Source organism: Gopherus evgoodei, chromosome 13, assembly GCF_007399415.2.
Source record: "Gopherus evgoodei ecotype Sinaloan lineage chromosome 13, rGopEvg1_v1.p, whole genome shotgun sequence".
Lineage (NCBI taxonomy): Eukaryota > Metazoa > Chordata > Testudines > Testudinidae > Gopherus > Gopherus evgoodei.
The window spans coordinates 30,686,497-30,707,803 of record NC_044334.1 but is presented as its reverse complement, the minus strand read 5'-3'; the positions used below and the strand labels follow the sequence as shown (position 1 = coordinate 30,707,803).

Sequence of the window (21,307 nt, the reverse complement as noted above, 5' to 3'; positions counted from 1 at the left end):
GCCTCCACATTTGGCGAGATCTCGGTTCGAACTCTTCCCCCAGGCTATCCAAGTTAGACCTGCCTTGATCCCCCTCAGCTATAATACACCATGTGATGGTCCTCTTCCCACCCTGGGGCCAGCACGTCTTTGTGGGTGGGTCTGGGAACCAGGCAGGAGAATGCACCAGGCCTACAGATGCTCTGAGCAAGATGAGCAGAAACAAGTTGGAGTGGGAGGAAATGTAACCACTGGAGAGAACCAGTGCCTTCCAGTTACCTCCCCCCAGTACAACATTAAAGTGGCTTAGATCACTAGGAGAGCCACACTGGGTAAAGGTGGGAGGAGAGGGTTTCATGTTGCTTGTATGTTACTTGAGGGCACAAGATACCAACAAAATGGAACCGTCTCTCACCAGCTCATCCAGGTTCTTGAGGTCACACAAGGATATTCTCTGCGCCCTGCTAGGGTAGACAGGTGACTCAGGGCCCAGGTGATGGCTAGCCTCCTGGGTTTCCAGTCCCCCATAGGCTCTCTGATCCCTCATTTCCTCCTCAATCTCCTGCTCCATCTGGATCAGCATGGGGGCCAGCATCCCAAACTTGGAGCCCCTCCTAGCGACCTCTAGAAGGCACAGGACAAAATTCTTCTCATTCTTCTTCAGAACCAGGTCATTGGTTTCGAACATCAGCACGTCCTGGATGCCCAGGTCCTGCCGGCACCACTGGATGAAATTCGAGACGTTGTCCCTGGCAATGAAGGAGCCGGGCACCACATTCTTGGCCTGGTAGACCACCTCATTCTGGGGCACCCTCATGTGGGCAGCAACTTCTGGGTGCTGCTGTTGGAACTCCAAAGCAATGTGGTTGACATTGTTGGCATGTTGGCAGAGATCACATCCGGTCTCCAGGGTCTCCATGAAATTCTCCACCCGGACATCCCAGCCATAGAGAATGTTGAGCCACTCAGCCAAGTCCTCCTTCATGGCATAGAGATACTCCTCACTGGACCGGAAAGGCCGGATGCTCTTGGAAGCTGCGGACTGGATGTTGCTCAGGTCAGCCATCTTACATCCCGTCCCTGGGCGTCACTTCAGTGAGAAAATGACACACGTTAGAGACAGAGAAAGGCAGAGAGACCACCACTCTTCCCCCACCTCTCCAGTGAGCCAGAAGCTAGGCCCAGCTCCTCCTGTGTAGCAGACAAGTCCAGCAATGGGAACAGATTGCATCATTGGGATCCAGATGCCAGCTATCGAGTGGAAGCAGCATGGTCCCATGGGCAGGGCTGTCGTCACTTTGGGCGAGCTGCTTCCCTTCCCCCTTTGTGTCTCAGTTTCCTGAATCTGTAAATTGGGGACTGTGAGCCACACCCCACATGCTTTGAGGTGTTGGGACCTGATTTTCAGGAGTATTCAGCAACCCTGAATCCCACTTACTCCATCGGAAATTGCAAGTGCTCAGCACCTCTGCAAACAGGGCCCCATCACTCAGTGCCCTTAGCTCAAGTCAGTGACACCCTGAAGCTTTCATCTCATGGCCCCTTCCTTCTGCTCTGTCCTCATTCCTCCTGTGGGGGTGGGGAGGCCATGCATGCCAACAAACTCTGGGAATATTTCCAGCCCTTGATCATCAGTTATGTTTTAACTAACGGAACAAGGAGCTGGTCACCAGTTATTGAACAGAGGGGAGACACCAGGGCCGCCCGGGGGGGGTGGGGGGAGCAAGTGGGGCAATTTGCCCCAGGCCCCACAGGGGCCCCCATGAGAGTTTTTCGGGGCCCCTGGAGCAGGGTCCTTCATTCACTTTGGGGGCCCCGGAAAACTCTCGCGGGGCCTGGGCCCCCAGAGCTTCTTCCGCTCCGGGTCTTCGGCGGCAATTTGGTGGTGTGGAGCCCCCGCCGTGGGTCTTTAGGGCACTTCGGTGGTGGGTCCCAGAGTGGAAGGACCCCCCACCGCCGAATTACCGCCGAGGCAGAGGTCCCCCGCCACCGAAGACCCCAGGTCCCCTCAATCCTCTGGGCGGCCCTGGGAGACACCCCCGTAGCCAGGCATGGCCTGCCCTGAGTGAAATGGCAGCAGCCTGTTCGCTTTCAGGACCATATTTACCAGCTCCTTTCAGGTGCCTAACAAGCCACTTTTGGCTGCAATCCTTGTGCAAGGATGACTCACAACTGGCATTTACCAGCCGGCCGTGGAGCTTGGAAAGCTTGGGCCTTAAGGCGCTTTTTGGGGAGGGGGAAGAAGGGGCGCTACCTACTGGCCTGGCACTAGGAGGGGACATGCAGGATACACCCCCAAGCTGCAGCACGGGCCCTTTGTAAAGCCAGGAGCTCAGGACCTGGCTGCCAAGTTCTTTCCCCGGACAGACAGACAGAGACGCAGCCGCTGGAGCTGCCCAGGTCACCCCGGGAGGGTTCAGCCTCTCCCTGCCGGGCGCTGCAGCTGACCCAGCCCCGCGCAGGCCAAGGGCCAGGCCACGTGCAGGGCCCAGGGAAGAGGCGAGAGATCGGCGCTGCTCACCTGAGTCACCATCCTCCCCGCCCCTCTCCCCAGCTGGCGCTCGCCCGAGCGGTCCCGGGCCGGGGGCTCAGCGCTGGCTCCGGGGGCCGGGGCGGGTCACAGCAGCAGACGGGGGGGGGGGAGGGAGGAGACTCACCCTCGTCCTTCGTCCTCCAGCTGATTCGCGGGGACCCGGAGCCTCCGGCCGCCAGCGCCTGGACTAGACTAATCCGCCCGGCGGAGCCCGGAGCGAGGTGAAATCCGCCAGGGCCGAGCCTCGCCCGGGAGCAGCCCCGCCCCCGGCCCGCGCCCGGAGTTCCCCGGGGCCGGGCCGCTTCTGGTCCCGGGCGGGCGGCTCGGTGGTGCCCGCTCGCTATGGAAACTCCCCGCTGCGCCCTGCTCGCCGCCGCCAGGGGCCGCAGGAAGCAACCCGGCGGGCCGCCCCCTCGGCTCGGGAGCCGGCCCAGGGGGGCTGGGGAGCGAGGGCACCCGCCGTTAAAGCGACCGCGCTGCCTTATTCCTGCGGCGGGGCTCTGGCTGCGCCCCGCCCGGGGGTGGGGTTTGGGCCTTGGCAGCGATCAGGGGAGATGGCTGATCTCCATCAGGGAGGCAGTGACCTGTGCTGGGCAAAGCCAGAAGCCAGGTTAACTCTCTCCTGTGGCTACCAGAGAAGGCTCATTGGCGAACAGGGCTAGTGGCGGCCCTGATCCTGTAAACGGCTCCGGGCCAATGGAAGTTCTGTACCTACAGCTAGGCTGTGGGATTAGCACCGTGCCAGCCACCACGGGGGGACTTTGCTAAGGCACTTTGAGACCTACAGAGGAAAAGCAATAGATGCAGCAGACTGGGAGTCAAGAGCTGCGGGTTCTGTTTTCAGATCTGTATAGACTCGCTAGGTGGCTTTATGCCTCAGTTTCCCTATCTGTACAATGGGCACAATGATATGAAGCTTTGAAATGCGCTCTAAGGTCTACAGCAGAAAGGTGCTATTGAAGTGCTGAGTGTTATTAGGGAGAGAATTATTAGCACAATATATTCTAACAGAGATCCCTGCCTTACACAAGGACTTGAACGCAGCAGTTTTGTGCAGTTGCAGAACTGGCATTGAAATTTGCAAGATCTAGTTTCTCTTCCATTTTAAAAGAGAAAAACAAGCAAAACAGTCCCTGGAATCTCAGTGTCCAGAAGGCATCTCAGGTTTGTTAAGGATGGCCAAGCTAGGCATTGGTTTGGAGCTGGGAGCCTGCCATGAGGCCTCATCTCAGCAGGGCTCTTAGGAACAGGTCTCCCACCATGAGGAGAGTAAAAACAGCAAGGAGCCCTTGTGGCACCTTAGAGACAAATAAATTTATTTGGGCATAAGTTTTGATGACTAAAACCCACTAAGCTTATGCCCACATACATTTGTTAGTCTCTAAGGTGCCACAAGGACCCCTCATTGTTTTTGCTGATACAGACTGACACGGCTACAACTCAGACAGTGAGTTCTTTGCAAAGGTTGGTTTTGGACATGGAGGGGCTGTGTCTTTAAGACATTAAATGATCTAATTCTTCCTGCCTGTGACACAGCCAGTTCGAACATTATTTGTCAGCCACTCAGTCATGACCTCATTGTCAAGTTTAAATATTTAAATGACTGGTAGCTGCACAAAGAAATCCACAGTTTGCAAGTAGGAGCCGATGTTTGAAAATAAGACTCACTTGGGAGCTACATGTGTCAACGCTGCTCCAGTTCACTCTTACCTGGAAGCAAGGGAGCCCAGAGCAGAGGGATGGAGGGCAGGATTGGAATCCAGATAGGGACCAAACATCTCGAAGAACCTCCAGTTACAATAAGTAACTTTCTCTTCTTCAAGTGCTGGTCCCTAGGTGGGAGAGTAGCGAACAGTGGTCAGTGAGGAAGTGGGTGGGAGGGCTCACTAGAAGAGACAGCCTATAGGATAGTGTGCAACCGATTGCTGCATCCGTTGCAGTGGCAGGGGTGATGGCGTAAATGAGCAGAAAATGGTGTGGATGGAGGTCCAGGTGGCTGCCCTACAAACGTCAGGCCACAAGACGTCCACGAGGAAGGCCAACGTAGCAGCATATGCCCGCGTAGAGTGGGCCGTGACCCCCAGAGATGCGGAGACATGGGAGAGCACACAATAATCAGCAATACACCAATTAATCCATTTAGTGAGTCACAGTGAAGAGTGTGTGTGACCCTGGCACCATTCAGCAATGGTGATGAAGAGTCGCAGAGAGACACAGAAGGCGTGAGTACACGGAAAATAAGAGGCCCGAACATTGAGAGTGTGGAGCACACATTCTCGAGGAGAGGTGTGTGGTTTAGGGTTGAAGGTTGGGAGGTGCACACACTGGTTAAGGTGGAACAGCGAGGCCATTTTGGGGAGAAATTTGGGATGGAGAAGTAGGGAGACCTTGACCTCATGGAAGACAGTGAAAGATGGATCCGCCTGTGATGGGTTGGATCACAGAAACCCCCTTGGGGTTGCCAACTGATGTGTTGAGACTACCCCTGAGCCCACTCTCCCTGCCAGCTTGGGGGTTCAGTGCCCTGCCTGGTTTGAGCCAGACCCGCTAGCCTGCTGCAAACCCAGACTCAGGTCTGCACCATGTCCCCTAGCAGCTGTAGGCTTAACTGAAAGCAGCTTAAGAAGTGCCCCTGCCTTTAACACAGATGCCCAACTCCCAATGCAGGGATGGCTCTAACTTTTTTGCCGCCCCAAGCAAAAAAACTAGCACTGCCCCGCGGTAACACCCCCCCCGCCAGTGCCATGCCGCCGAACCCCACCACCCCATGAGCGCCATGCCACCCAAGTCCCCGCGCCCCCCAGTGCTGCGCCTCCCAAGCCCCCGCCCCCCTGAGCTCTGCACTGACCAAGCTCCCTGCACTCCCCTGAGCACCACCCTGTCCCAAGGTGCCACCCCAAGCACATGCTTGGGCAGCTGGTGCCTGGAGCCGGCCCTGTCCCAATGGGGTCCAAACCCCAAATAAATCCATTTTACCCTGTATAAAGCTCATACAGGTTAAACTCATAAATTGTTCACCCTCTATAACACTGATAGAGATGCACAGTTGTTTCCCCCTTGCCCCCTGGTATTAATACATACTCTGGGTTAATTAATAAGTAAAAAGTGGTTTTATTAAATACAGAAAATAGGATATAAGTCATTCCAAGGAATAGCAGACAGAACAAAGTGAATTACCAAGTAAAATAAAATAAAACCCTCAAGTCTGTGCCAAATACAGTAAGAAAACTGAATACAGATAAAACCTCACCCTCAGAGGTGTTCCAGTAAGCTTTCTTTTATAGACCTGTCTCCTTCTAGTCTGGGTCCAGCAATCACTCACACCCCCTGTAGTTACTGTCCTTTGTTCCAGTTTCTTTCAGGTATCCTTAGGGGGTGGAGAGGCTCTCTCTTGAGCCATCTGAAGACAAAATGGAGGGGTGTCTCAGGGGTTTAAATAGACTTTCTCTTGAGACCCCCTCCTCTCTCCTATGCAAAGTTCTGCCCAAGATGGAGTTTTGAAGTCACCTGGGCAAGTCACATGTCCATGTATGACTCAAAACTTACAGGTAGCAGCCATGGTTCACATGCTGCCTTGAACATACTCAAGTAGACTTCTTATGTGGATTGGAGCCTTCCAAGATCCATTGTCGGTTAAGTGCTTCTTGATTGGTTACTTAACTTGCACATTTCTTTCTCAAGAAGCTGACCAAATGCTTTACTGAGGCTACTTAGAAATCAAGCAAGTACACAGCCAATATCTATAACTTTGAACACAAAAATGACCCATGCATACTGGGTGTGTTAGAAGGCAGAAATATTAGTCCCAGACTAAGTAGATCCCTTTTCCCTGGGTAAGGTAACAGGGGGAGTTCCAGAACAAGCAGGAACTTGCTGGAACCAATTAAGGCAGGCAGGCTAATTAGGACACCTGGAGCCAATTAAGAAGAAACTGCTAGCGGTGGGGTGGGGGTACAGTGTTGTGGGGCTTGGCTGGGCCCCTCCGGGAAAGTGGGTCCTGAGGGAACCCAGACAGGGCAGGCCCTGGCCTGGCTGATTGCACCACTCCAGAGGGGCCGGAGTGATTCCCCACCCCGGGACCAGGCTGCTGGCTCAACCTGGCAGACACAGTCACCTCCCAGCTGGGCGGGTGAGTGTGGCTGGGAGGCAGGGCATGGGGGAGTGGGTCTCTTGAGGGGTCTGGGGGTGTGTGTGCTGGGCTGTGAGGGGGCAGGGAAGATGTGTGTGTTGGGGTACTAGGCAGTGGGGGTTCTGTGTGAGGTGCTGGGCAGTTGTGGTGGGGCTGTGGGCAGGGGAGTGCTGTGCATTTGTGGAAGGATTTGGCGGGGGTGCTGGGCATAGTGAGTCCAGGGGAGCCTCTGGCCATAGTGAGTCGGGAGGATGTTGAGTGGGGGGGGGGGCTGTGTGGCACGGCATGGGCCCACCCCCAACAGGAAGGGGCATGTTGGCAGCACAGGGCCAGGCAGGACACACTGCGTCTGGCAACTGCCAATTTGCAAATAGTGCCCTTGCACTGGGCTGGGCAGAACAGGGCCGCCCCTGCCATACCATGCCCCTGGCCGGCCCCTTGCTCCGAGGACCGATCTTCCTGCATCATGTGTCATTGCTCCGATGGGGACTCACAAATAATTTGGCACCGGGCCCACAAAAGTTTAATCCAACCCTGTTTAGAGGGAACAAAATAATGGCACACACCCATTTCAGGGTAGGGGCATAAGAGGCCAGGGTCAGCCAACCAGCTTGGGCTGGCTGCATGAGGAGGTCATGAATAAGGAGGATGATACAGGAAGATCCAGGGGGTTGCAGGATGTCCAGGAATTGGTTTTGTGGAACCTGGACATCTCTGACAGGCAGGTTGAGGGCTGTAGCCATGAGTCGAAGCAAGTCCTGGTACTGCACGTGGTCATCAGGATGGCAGAGAGTGGGCGGGATAAGAACATCATCAGGGGATGAAAAGGTGCCTGTATGGACCAGAGGGGTGATGGCACTGTCGGTGCTGCTGGTGCAGCAGGAGTGGGAATGTCGGAGGCTCCTCATGCACAGAAGGGGGAGTAGTATGCGCTGGAGAAAGGCAATGAGACAGGTGGAGTGGCATGCCTCAGTCGGGGTTCCAAGCGGTCCAGTAGGCCAAACATAGGGGTCGCCAGGCAACAGCAGAGCTTGTGGGTGGCAGAACCAGGATCAGCTGGCGGAACATACGTCGGATGGCACAGTTGGTGCTGGGGATCTGGGCTGTACGATCGGGCAGGGAAGAAGGCATGTCCAGTTCTGAGACCACTCAGAGTCTGAAGACAGGTCCGGTAAGGGTGGGGCTATCAGAGCCAGCGGTACTGGTGGTGCAGTGAAGGATGGACAATCTGAGAGAGGCAAGGTGCATCTGAGGGCATCAGTGGAGAAAGATGGAGCGGAGCAGAAGGCTGGAGCAGGAACAGCTCGTTGGTGGGAGACAGCAGACAAAAGGTGCCTGAAGGCGTGGAGGTGAACCCACATGAGTTCAGCCATGGGCATAAGAGGCAGGAGACAACCAGGTGTACACGGAGCTGCAAGTTCTGATAGCTCTGGATGAGTGGGTGGAGCTGGAAGTGATGGTGGCAGATCAGTCACCAGGGGTGGTGGTGGCACCAGTGGGGTGCAGTGCTTGGACTTGTCCTCCATGCAAGGCTTCTTCAGATCAGGAGTGTCTGGATCAATGTGTGACTTCTCATCTGACCTGGCACGGCTCGGGGAGGCAACACTTTGCTTGGAGGCTGTCCCTGCTGGGGAGCCCCCTTTATGCCCATGAGCACGATTCGTGTGTGCACAGTGGGCTTTGGCCGGAGGGGTTGGTGCTAGACAGGAAGGGCCCGAGGAGGCACTGGCTGCCGGTGTTGGGAGTCACTCTAATGGATCCGTGGTCACCGGATCTGATTGCGCATGTGGGCGCATAGACGCCTCCATAAGGAATTTGCAGAAGCAAAGTTCTCTGGCTTCCCAGGTACGAGGTAGGAAAAAGTGACAGATGGAGCAGCAGGTGGCGATACGAGTCTCACCGAGACAGTAGAGACAGTGCTGGTGCCTGTCACAGCAAAGGAGCGCAGGCAGGAAGCACAGTATTTAAAACTGGCTTGCCAGGGCATGGTCCCTGGGCTGGGGAAAGAGCCCCAGAGGAGAGAGGGAAATGGAAAGCCCAACGCAAACCTAAGAACTAAGAGCTACAACTAACTAACGGACAGCTAAGAACTAGAGGAAAACTATAAGCAGTGAACGGAGAGCAGCTCTCTTAGTGAGCGAAGAGCACCGAGGAACAGAGATTCCAACTCTGGCCATGCGGCGGTAAGAGGGCACTGGAGGGGCGTCGACCTGCGCAGCCTCTTAAAGCCTCAGGCGTGCCACGCAGTCAATGCACAACACATGTGCGGGTCAATGGCTGGCTCCGGTGCATGGCACGCATACGCACCTGCGTTTGGAATCCACACAGGGACCAGCATTCGAAGCAGCAGCACTGGGTTATGGTAAGTAGCTTCTAGGAGAGGTTGTCTTGTCTAGTGGATGGAGCAGGGCCCAGCCTAAGGATTCCTGGGTTCTAGTCCGAGCTCTCCCACTGGCTGAGCAATCTCAGGCTAAAACTCCCAAAAAGCACTGGTAGTTGGGGTGGGGTGAGAAACCTGGGGCCCAATTCTCAGAAGCTCCTAGTGCCCTCAAACTGCACGTGAGACTAGGGGAAGCCTATGCCCAGCGGCATCCCTGAAACTCAGACCCAAACTGAGCACCCAGAATGGAGATGCCAAAAACAATCCCTCTTGGGTCCTCAGTTTCACCATTTTCAAAGGGGGATAATACCAACCTCACAGCTTTACAGAGAACATAATGGGAGGTGCCAAGGGTTATTATTATCTGTTTTCCCAGTTCCTTTAATTAGGTGACTCGCCCAAGGAGTCTGTAGCTTAGCCAGGAACTGAAGCTGCATCTCCAGTGTGCCAGCCCAGGATCCTGTCCACGAGACCATTCTCCCTTCCAGCAGTAGGGCACCGCTATGAGGAAGGTCACGCTCTGGGGTCCCACCACCAGCAACTGGGGGAATGACAGGCCTGGTGTCAGAATGACAGGTGTCAGCACCACTGCTTCCCAGATCTCTGTGCTCTGTTGCCAGCCCTGTTCCCCTGTGGGTGCAGGGTAGGATGACAGTACAGCTGGAAACAAAGGCCAGGCTAGAAATCCACAGAGAAAGACAGCTCTGGTCCGCACTTCTGCAGAGCCCAGAGTTAAAGCAGGTTTACTGTCAGCCAGGAGGAGGAAGGGAGGATAGGCTGGGAAATGCTGCCACCCCCTGGTGGTTAGGGGCAGGGGGAGCGCAGATCTCAAGCTTTCAGTGGTCTGTCCGAGAGATGGTCAACGGAGGCTCCCTTCTGGGCAAGCACCTGCCAGGCAGACAGGTACGTACAGGCAGAGGGAAGGCGTTTTCCATGCTGGAGTGACCCAGTAGAGCAGTGCTGAGGTGGTGCTGAACGGGGTTGTCTTTTTGTTGAAGATCCTTCCAGTATTAGCAGGTAATTAGTCCCTGTGCCTGGGGGCCAGGGGATGCTCAGCGTTAGGGATGTGAACTTCAACCTTCTACCTTAAAAACAGGAGTGAATCTCCTCGACCGAAAAATAAAACCCTCAGGATTCTGGCCTGCGTGTCACTTGGCAGGCATCGCTAGGCCATGACACTGAGCTTCTAGATCAAACCCATAAAGCAAATCTAGGGGGATTCACTTTACAAAAACATGCATTTCTTCTTTTACTGCTTATAGGAGATCACTTCCAACCAGTCATAGCTTCAGGAACGCCCCCACCCACCCACACACGTACACACCTGTTTATGTGAGATGTAAATAAATGTGAGGTGGAGGGGACCTTTGCCAGAGCTGATGCTTGAGTGCCCTGATTTCCCGCTGCCCGTACACAACATCCTTGGATGATATTTGCTCTAAAATGTCCCACCCCTGCCATCACAGGCACTAGCAGCATTGTAGCCACCACATTGTATAGATAGGTTGGAAGGATTTGATTTTTCTCCATGAATGATGGTGAACATCAGTTTCACCCACGCAAAAACATTTCCATCAATAATAAATGAAATTTACACATAAGCAAAGTAAAAAAAAATGCTGCTTGAGATTAGAGGTTGATTTATGATTATTTACTTTGTATATTTAGCTATGTGATGTAGACAATTCAGGTCTTAATGGTTACAAAGTTTTAACTTTTTGAACCTGAACGTCTGCTGTCATTAAATAATTGTTTGACCCTCCATCATTTCCCACAACTGTGAAAATTTAAATCAAGAAAAAAATGGGGGGGACTATAATTTTGCACAATTATGAACATTTAAAGTGACACAAATCTAAAAAATTGCTTGAAATAAACAGTGATATTATCCATTGTGAAAGTAGAATGAATTATATTGTGAAAATAGAAAGGATTAAAGAAATGCTGTCTGTACCTTTCAGCAAAATTGTTGGAATGCTGCAATCCAGGTGTCAGGAATACAGACATTAACATAGAACAATTGCGCCGTTTAAGGGCAATTGGTGAAGTATTAGCCTTAGATCGATAACAGTTAGTAAGGAAATAGGATATGCATGCTGTGCCCCAGGTGAATTTTACTGTTTTGCTTTCTTTGTCCCTTTGTCTAATTCCCGCTCTTTTATCTGTATAAATAAGATAATGTGAGCATCATGCAAGACACAAACTATCTGGATGTTATTAGCAGAGCGCTGTGCTAATAAAACAGAGTGGTCTGACAAACTGTAAGTCCTGAGTCTAACTTTAACACCATCAAAATTATATTGAAAAACATCAAATTCTGCCAAGCCTATGTATAGGTGTGTTCTGCGCGCCAGCATTCCTACATGCTGCTGAACTGGTGACAGCAACTGGGAAATGGTGTGGGGGGGGAACTCTAATGGAGTCAGTCTCGCTCTCTGGCTCTCTCATGCACACGCACACAACCAAGGCCCCCGACTGACTCAGAGCAGGCCTGAGGGTCTACCCAAGTGGATCCAGCTGCAGAATCAGGGCTGAAGGATTGGTCGTGGAATCAATGACTGGGTCTCACCCATCTGCTTCATTTCATCTTTTTTGTGCTTGGAGGAGGAGAAATGGTTGGGGTTCTGTATTTTAAGTAATAGTTGGAAAGTTGATGCAGAGTCAGCGTCAGAGCTGGGCCAAGACTGACCCAAAACAACCAGCCAACATCCATACACATTTGTATTTAATTTGATTCTGCTGGGCCAGGACTCACTTTCATTAATAGCCTAGCAAGTGAGTTTACCGTGAAGAGCATTAACCAAAACCATTGGGTTTGAGCCAATATTGGGGACTATTCCTGGAGATGGATTTCCTCCTGTGCAAAAGGAGGCCAAGTCTTAGATAATAATAATACCTTATAGGTAGAGCTCACAATGGACAGTCTTATTATTCCCATTGCACAGATGAGGAAACTGAAGCATGGAGTAGAGAAGTGGCTTGCCCAAGGTCACCCAGCAAGCCAATGGTAGAGTGGGGACTAGAACCCAGATCTCTCAAGTCCTAGATTAGTGGCCCAGCCACTAGTCCATACTGCCCTACCCTAGTGCATCTGCCTCCACTGGCCCCCTGCATAGAATTGTATTTTGTCCAGCCAGCACATCACGCTTTTGAAACTGTCAGACTATTTGCCCCAGAAACCTGATTCAAAGAGTTCATTATGTGCATCCAGGAGGGAACAGGAACCTAGCCAGAGACACCAGCGTCCAATCCAAACAGCTCGGATTGTGACTGTCGAATCCCCAAAACAAGCTGCTGGCGAATAAGCTACTGAGGGAGGATGATGAGCTGAAACCGTTCAGTGAATAAATTTAGAATCACAAATGCACCAGAGAAAATCATGGTCTATTGGGAGAAACCTGTGATAGCAGGAAATGAAGAGCTGCCCAAGTGATGAAATCAGATGAATGATCCATTAGTCACCCTAGTGCTAATCAGCTTTGAAATATAATACTTAATATTATTACCTATTCAGTGTTATTACAGCAGCATCTAATAATAATGCCTAGTTCTCATCTAGCACGTTTCATCAATTGATCTCAAGGCACTTCACAAAGGAGGTCAAGATTATTATACCCATTTTACAGATGAGGAATCTGCGGCCTAGAACAGGAAGTGACTTGCTCAAGGTCATTGAGCAGGCCAGTGGCAGAGCCAGAACTGGAACCCAGGTGTAGTGAGCCCCAGTCATGTGCTGTAACCAATAGACCACACTGCCTCCCTCCAATCAAGCATCAGGGCCCTAAGTGTTAGGCATTGTACAGAGAGGTATCAAAGAAAGCAGTCCCAACCCCAGGGAAGGCGCTCCCAGTTTGGAGTCAGGACACAATGGAGGGTGGGGGGGAATAAGGTAACAATAAAATAGCGTTTAGCAGGAGTCTCAGCTCACCATTTGCTTTCTTTGCTTCTCTAGAGCATCTTTCGTCAAAGGGTTCGGCTCCACTGCATGCTTCTTTCGGCCGTGGGTAGAGTACAGGTATGGGTAGCCCCCATAGTAGGGGTATAAAGAGCAATGTGGCCCATGAGGCATGGCTCAGGCAAGTAAAGACACACCTGAAGGTTGAGGGAACGTATCCTACACAGTTCTCCACTCACCCAAACCAGGTTCTCTGTCTACACTGCTAATTTTACCAGTCTAGGGTCCTGCTGCCTCCCTCCTGCCAGCGCCTTTCCTTGCCGGTGAAAGGGTCCTGCAACAGGGGCCTGCTGAAGCCTTTCGTTGCTGCCGGAGCTTTTCACTGTGACATGTAGCTACATGTACTCCACATGCCGCTGCCAGTGGTGTGTAGTCCAGACGTAGCCTAAGACTCCTAAATAGTTTACGTTCATGAATTCAGTACTGCAGCCCCTCTGCAAGGTACACGCCTTATATTGCCATTTTACAGGTGAGAAAACAAGCACAGAGAAATTGGGTGACTTGGCCAAGGACTTAGAGCATGGCTGGTACAACCTATCTATTTTAAGTTTAGAGGGTCTCAAACATTTTCCTAATGAGGACCACTTCTTAACAGAGATACATTGGGTACCTCCCTTCCCCATTCCTAATTGCATCAGACCCCTGCAGCAGCTAAAATAACTTGGTCCATGGAAAAGTATGTGTGTGCCTTTTTAGCTGTCTTTAGTGAGAGAAGCACTTTGTCCTTTCTGAAGAGTTAATAGCAAACCATCTCCTGCTCGCCATTCCAAGACTGTGAGTTACAAAGGGATCTCACAAAACTGGGTGACTGGCAACAAAATAGCAGATGAAATTCAATGTTGATAAGTGCAAAGTAATGCACAGTGGAAAATGTGATCCCAACTGTACACACAAAAGGATGAGATCTAAATTAGCTGTTAACAACTCAAGAAAGAGATCTTGGAGTCATTGTGGACTCTGTTTTCATGACTCTGAAAACATCTGCATGTGCAGTGGCAGTCAAAAAAAGCTAACTGTCTGGAACCATGAGGAAAAGACAGTTACCTGTTCTGTAACTGGTGTTTGAGATGTGTTGCTCATGTCCAGCCCATATTAGGTGTGTGTGCTCGCCACATGCACCGGTGCTGGAAGCTTTCCCTCAGCAGTATCTGTAGGGGACCAGCTCTGGCGCTACCTGGAGTGGCACACACATGCCACGGTATAAGGGGCGCCACCAGCTCCTCTCCCTTCAGTTCCTTCTTGCTGGAAACTCTGACAGTGGGGAAGGAGGGCGGGTCATGGAACGGACATGAGGACACATCTTGAAGAACACCAGTTATGGAAACGGTAACTGTCTTTTCTTCTTCGAGTGACTGCTCATTCCATTCCATATTAAGTGACTCGCAAGCAGTACCAACGGAGACAGGTAGGAGTTCACAGATGTGCAGCTTGCAACACAGCTCTGCCGAACCCAGTGTCGTCCCAGGCTTGCTGTGTGATGGCATAATGTGCCGTGAATGTGTGACCAGAGGACCATGTTGTGGCCTTGCAAATGTCCTGGATGGGGACGTGTGCCAGGAAGGCAGCCGAGGACCCCGAGCTCCAGTTGAGTGGGCTCTATTGGCAAAGGCGGTACCCCCACCAGCTCCTAACAGGTGTGTATGCAAGAGGTGATCCAGCTGGAAATCCTCTGTGAGGACACTGGGAGGACACTGCTCCCAGGAACTGTCTTCAGGTGCTGCCGCTGCAGCCCAGGCCCCGGGAGGCTCCCTTTGCTCTTCCCTCGGAGGACCCTTCATCCTTTCTGCTGTGGCAGTGAAGAGCTGAGTTGATTTCCAGAAGGGGTGTGATGTTATTGACATGAACTGTGACCATATAGATCATTATTGCAACCAAGGTCCTATAGTTGCACTAAATCTTGTACAAAGGAGGTCAAGTGAAGTGTCTATGGAAAGGTTGTAATTTGCTGGTGATGATTATACTGTCTGTATGCGTGTATCCTTTTTGTATTTGAAGTTATGAATATTGGCCAGATACTTATATCTCAATGCGTTTGATTCTAAATAGCATCAGTGAAGCATTTGGTCAGCTTCTTGAGAAAGGACTATTCCAAGTAAGTGCCCAGTCAAGAAACACTTAACTGACAGTGGACCTTGGGAGACTCCAATCCACATCTGAGGAGCCTTCCTGGGAATGTTAAAGGTACCACGTGAGCAATGGCTGCCGCCTGCAAACTGAGTCATGCATGGACATGTGACTTGACCATGTGACTTCAAGCTCCATCTTGCTGCTGTGATTTTCCACAGTAAGAACAAAGGGGTCCTTCCACGTGGCAAAGGATATAAAAGACCCTGGAAACCCCTCCATTTTGTCCTCAATCCTGCTTCTGACCTCTGGAGGAACTGTGCTTGAAACTGTAGCTCTGAACAAAGAACTGAACAACCCATCCAAGCTGGGATGTTTGTAATCCAGAGACTTGATTGGTTTAAATCAGCAGTAATCCCATCAAGCCTGAAACAAGCCAGAACTAAGAACTTTGCAATTGTATGTATTTGATTCCATTTAACCAATTTTAACTCTCATCTATATTTCTTTTGTTTATGAATAAACCTTTAGATTCTAAAGGATTGGCAACAGCATGCTTTGTGGGTAAGATCTGACTTGTATATTGACCTGGGTCTGGGGCTTGGTCCTTTGAGATCGGGAGAACCTTTTTTCTTTTACTGGGGTAGTGGTTTTCATAACCATTCATCCCCATAAGGAGCGGTGCTGGTGATGATACTGGGAAACTGGAGTGTTTGAGGCCTTGGCTACACTTGAGAGTTACGGCGCTGGTGGTGGCTTTACAGTGCTGTAACTCATTCCCTGTCCACACTGGCAAGGCACATACAGCGCTGTGTCTCACTGGCTACAGCGCTGGCTGTACTCCACCTTGACGAGAGGAATAAAGAGAATAACGCTGCTGCTGCAGCGCTGGGGTGCCAGTGTAAACAGGGAATAATCTTAGAACGCTGTAACTGACCTCCGGAACCTTCCCATAATGCTTTTAAGTAAAGATAACTCTCTTTGTTTTGTTGTGATGCCTCTGTTCGTTTTGTTGTGAACTCGGGGCTCCCAGAGTTGCTTATCAAAAAAACAAACACAGCTCCTGTTTGCTGTGAATGAGCTCCCTTTGGAACGCCCACAGCTAGTGTTTGCTTGAAGAGAGGGGGAGGGAGGGGGCTTGAGGAGAGAAGCAGCGTGGTGGGCAGGAAGTGGGGGTCCGTTTCAGATCGGCTGCTTATCTGGTCTGTGAGAAAAAAAACAAAAAGGGCTATTTGCTTTCAATGAGTGAGGGGTGGGGGAGGGAGTCGGAACTTGCAAGGCAGCTGCTGACACGGTGTCAACTCCAAAAATCCACTCTCTCTCCCCGCCATGCTCCCTGTCACACTCCACTCCACCCCCCCTTTTGAAAAGCACGTTGCAGCCACTTGAATGCTGGGATAGCTGCCCGTAATGCACCGCTCCCAAAGCCGCTGCAGATGCTGCAAATGCTGCAAATGTGGCCACGACAGTGCTCTGGTAGCTGTCAGTGTGGACAGACTGCAGCACTTTCCCTACTCAGGTGTACGAAGACAGGTTTAACTCCCAGCGCTGTACAGCTGCAAGTGTAGCCATACCCTGAGGGAATTGCTAGTGTGACTTCTGGTTAGCCAGTGGGGTAAAACCGAAGTCCTCTGTTTGGCTGGTTTGATGCCTTAGTAGTGAAGGACCCAGAGCTTGGGCTGTAACTGCCCTGCTCCAAACAATTTCTCCTGAAATGATACTCTCAGTAGTGTCCCGCCAAAGGCCGCTTTGTTATAAGGGGTTGATATGCTTTAGATAGAAGGCCAACGCCCTTTTGACGTCCAGCACATGCAGATGCCTCTCTTCACTGGTCTTGTGTGGTTTACGCCAGAGTACTGGAAGGAAGATGTCCTGGTTCATATGGAAAGTAGATACCATCTTTGGCAGGAAGGCCGGGTGTGGCCGCAACTGAACCTTGTCCTTGTAAAAGACCGTGTATGGCGGTTCTGAGGTCAAGGCTTTAATCTCAGAAACTTGTCTCGCCGATGTCACCGCCCCCAGGAATGCAACTTTCCATGACAGATGGGAAAGAGAGCAGGAGGCCAGAGACTCGAAGGGCAGGCCCATTAGCCTGTAGAGGACCAAGTTAAGACCCCACTATGAGACAGAGGTCTGCACCTGCGGGAAGAGTCTCTCAAGGCCTCTCAAGAATCTGACCATCATGTCACGAGAAAACACCATCTGGCCCTGGATTGGAGGATGGAAGGAGGAGATGACCTTGAGGTGCACTCTTCTGGAGGAGTGTAGCAGGCCCTGGTTCCTCAGGTGAAGCAGGTAGTCCAAGATGGACTGAACGGAAGAAGGCAAGGGAGAGATGCCCCACTCAGAAGCCCAGTGGGAAAACCTCATCCGCTTGGTAAGTCAGTCTGGTTGAGGGCTTCCTACTCTCTAGGAGGACCTGTTGTACCACATCCAAACAGTCCATTCCTCAGGGTTCAGCCACGCAGCATCCATGCAGAGAGGTGGAGGAACACGAGGTTGGAATGCAATAGCTGACCAGGGTCCTGTGACAGCAGGTCCGGACAGTTGGGAAAGGCCCAGAGAGGGGCCGTGTGCCCAGCTCATGAGTGTGCCGAACCAGTACTGGCGAGGCCACGCCAGCGCGATCATGATTACCTGTGCTTTGTCCCTCTTGATCAGTACCTTGCTGGTGAGCGGAATTGGTGAGAACATGTACATCGGGCTCCCTGACCACAACAGGAGGAAGGTGTCGGAAAGGGATCCCCTGCTCAGACATTGAGAACAGAACCGATGGCACTTCCTGTTCTGTCTGGTGGCGAACAGATCCGCTTGAGGAGTTCCTCACCCTTGGAAGATCATGCAGGCTACCTCTGGGTGGAGCGACCACTCATGTGAGAGAAGTCCCTTCTGAGCTGGTCCACCAGCATATTATTGATGCTGGAAAGGTGACAAGCTTCCAGGTGGATTACATGGCTGATGCAGAAGTCCCACAGATGGAGTGCTGCCTGTCAGAGAGCCAACGAGCACGCTCTCCCTTGCCTGTTGATGTAGAACATCGAGGCTGTGTTGTCTGTCAGGACTCATTCCACCTTGCCGGATTGGTCTGAGCTCTTTGACATTTATGTGAAACTTCGCCTCCTCTGGGGACCGCATCACCTGTGTCTGGAGGTTGCCAAGATGCACCTCCCAGCCGAGGTCCGAGGCGTCTGACACCAACTTGATGGAGTGAGGGGGGTTATTGAACAGAACCCACTCCAGGACTGTCCTCCTGGCACCTGAGGCAAGCCACTACCATCGACATGCACTTGGTAAACACTCTCAGTGCTGTCACCAGGCCAAACAGGAGGACTGCAGACTGCTAGTGGTGGGGCCCCTCTGTAAACCAGAGGAAGCATCTGTGCCCTGGAAAGATTGCTATGTGGAAGTATGAGTCCCTGAGGTCGAGGGCGGCATACCAGTCTCCTGGATGCAGCGAGGGGATAATGGAAGCCAGACAGACCATGTGGATACTTGAGGTCTCGCAGGTCCAGGATGGGCCGTAGACTGCCTTTGGGATTAAAAAATACTGTGAATAGAACCCCTTGTTCTGCTGCTCGAGAGGAACTTCCTCCACCATGCCCAGCTGTAACAACCCCTTTACCTCCTGCACAAGGAGACTCTCATGAGAGGGGTCCCTGAAGAGGGATGGGGAAGGGGTGTAGAAAAGAACTGGAGGGTATAATCCTGCTCCACTGTGCTGAGGACCCAGCGGTCTGAGATCATAGTGGTCCAAGCAAGGAGGAAGAGGGAAAGGCAGTTAGTTGGAGAACACTGGGGAAGATGGATTCGGGGAATAATCTGGTAGGCTGCCCACAGGCACAACCTCAAAATGACCGTTTGGCCCCTTGTTTGGTACAGTCCTGCCCAGCTGGGCTCGACCTGTACCAAAGGGTGGAGGCAGGTGGCACTTGTAGCCCTTGGCTCATTTGTGGGGCTGATCATGCTGAGGCTTCTCCCCTGGCCCTGAGGCTGCTCTGGTTTGAACTGCTTATGTGCCAGGGCTGGGACGCAGAGACCCAGGTCTTTTCAGGGCTGTGCAGGAGTCCTTGAGGCCATGCAACTTGCTGTCCATTTGCTCTGCAAACAGGGCTCAGCCGTTGAAAGGCAGGTCCTGCAATGACTGCTAGGCCTTCTTGGACAACCCAGAGAGGAGCAGCCAGGAGGCTCGCCGCATGGAGACAGCGGAAACCATGGTACAGGCAGCCGCATCAGTGGCATCCAACGCTGCCTGGAGGGCTGGCCTGGTCTCAGTCGTGCCCTCATCGAGGATCGCTCAGAACTTCTTATTGGAATCCTCAGGGAGCAACCCTTCAAACTTGGCCATGGCTTGCCGCATATTGAAGTCATATCAGCCAAGGAGGGCTTGGTGGTTGGCCACTCTCAGCTGAAGGCTGGAAGTTGAATAAATCTTACATCCAAAGAGATCCAGCCTCCTCGAGTCTTTATTTTTGGGGGTGGTCCCAGGTTGTCCCTGCCTTTCTTTGTGGTTAACTGCCTCTACCACAAGGGAATTGGGGGCAGGGTGGGAGTATAAGTACTCATGCACTCTGGTGGGCACAAAGTACTTGGTTTGGCCCTCTTAGAGATAGGGGCCAGGGAGGAGGGGGTCTGCCACAGGTTGTTAGTGATTTTGGAAACCCCTTCATGAACCTTGGCAGCAGTTGAGGAACAGAGGACGACAAAGAGAGAGTCTGAGGTCTCTTCCAGTTCCTCTGCCTGAAGCCCCAGGTTAGAAGGGACCCTCTTCAAAAGTTCCTGGTGCGCTTTGGTGTCATCCTAAGGAACTGGGTGTGGGGAACCTGTGACAGCGTCATCTGGTGATGACGAAGATGATGCTAGTGGCACTTCCATTGGTGGTCCAGCAGTTTCCTCCCCTTGGTCCTCCTGGACCTGTGGGGTCTTACCCCCCAAAGCCTCAGGCATCGGAGGGAGACGGGATACCGAGGTCGCTGGCCTCTCCGAGGCTCCTAATGCCAACCAGGCAGCCTGGGAAGGTTGAGTGAACCCCAAAGGGTTCCACGAGTACCATGGTGCCGGCCACTGCGTCTGGGGCCATGGGACAGATTTCAATGCTGATGATGTAGGTGCCACTGCAGGTACCGGGGCTTGTCCCATAGTCAGGGAACCTCGCTTCGTGCCGGAGCTATAAGCAGAGTGATCAGTACTGGGAGACCAGATCAAGCAGAGTGGTAGTTCTTGTCCAACCAGTGCCCATCGCTGCATCCCAAAGCCAACCTGTCCAAGCAAGACTGGTGTGTTGGTCGGGGTCTCAGGAACCGACAGCCTTCGGCGGATCTGCATCAGATACCCAGCGATCCACACCTCACACTACTCGACCTGTACCAGGATGTCAAACGGGACCTGGAGCTACTACAGGCTGGTTGCTGGGAAGAACTTCCTGAGTAGAAACAACAAGGAGTCCGGTGGCACCTTAAAGACTAACAGATTTATTTGGGCATAAGCTTTTGTGGGTTAAAAACCCCACTTCTTTTTTCTCCACAAAAGCTTATGCACAAATAAATCTGTTAGTCTTTAAGGTGCCACCAGACTCCTCATTGTTTTTGTGGATACAGACTAACATGGTGTCATGGTATAATTCCCCACTCTGAACCTTAGCGTCCAAAAGATGGGGTACCAGCATGAATTCCTCTAAGCTCAATTACCAGCTTAGATCCTGTAGCGCTGCCACCAACCAGGAATTCCAGTGCCTGGTACACTCCGGTCCCCGCAAAACCTTGCCCGGGGACCCCCAAGACCCAGACCCTCTGGATCTTAACACAAGGAAAGTAAACCCTTTCCCTCACCATTGGCTCTCCCAGGCTTCCCCTCCCTGGGTTACCCTGGAAGATCACTGTGATTCAAACTCCTTGAATCTTAAAACAGAGAGGAAAATTCACCTTCCCCCCTCCTTCTCTCTCCTCCTCCCAGACTCTCCCTCGGAGAGAAAGTAATCCTAACACAGAGAGAAAATTAACCTTTCTCTTCCCCTTCCCTCCTTTCTCCCCACCAATTCCCTGCTGGATCCAGACCCAGTCCCCTGGGGTCTCACCAGAATAAAAAAAGAATCAGGTTCTTAAACAAGAAAAGCTTTTAATTAAAGAAAGAAAAAACAGTAAAAATTATCTTTGTAAATTTAAGATGGAATATGTTACAGGGTCTTTCAGCTATAGACACTGGGAATACCCTCCCAGCCTAAGTATACTAGTACAAATTAAAATCCTTTCAGCAAAATACAAATTTGAACTC

At 51.9% G+C, this 21,307-nt stretch overlaps 1 protein-coding gene across 3 annotated transcripts in view; it reads right to left on the bottom strand.

Moving 5' to 3' along the window:
* The window catches only part of GAS2L1 (growth arrest specific 2 like 1), a 37,332-nt gene extending 34,577 nt beyond the window's left edge, over nt 1-2,755 (bottom strand). For 2 of the 3 annotated variants that reach the window (XM_030583433.1, XM_030583435.1), the window contains exons 1-2: nt 2,637-2,755; nt 395-1,069 (exon numbers count right to left, since the gene is read on the bottom strand). In XM_030583433.1, coding sequence (XP_030439293.1) covers nt 395-1,045 — 651 coding nt within the window. In that variant the 5' untranslated portion in view covers nt 1,046-1,069; nt 2,637-2,755. Of the gene's footprint in view, nt 1-394; nt 1,070-2,500; nt 2,601-2,636 lie in introns of those variants that run through there. The other variant, XM_030583434.1, reaches the window with a different exon arrangement.
* Between the last annotated feature and the right edge of the window lie 18,552 nt (nt 2,756-21,307).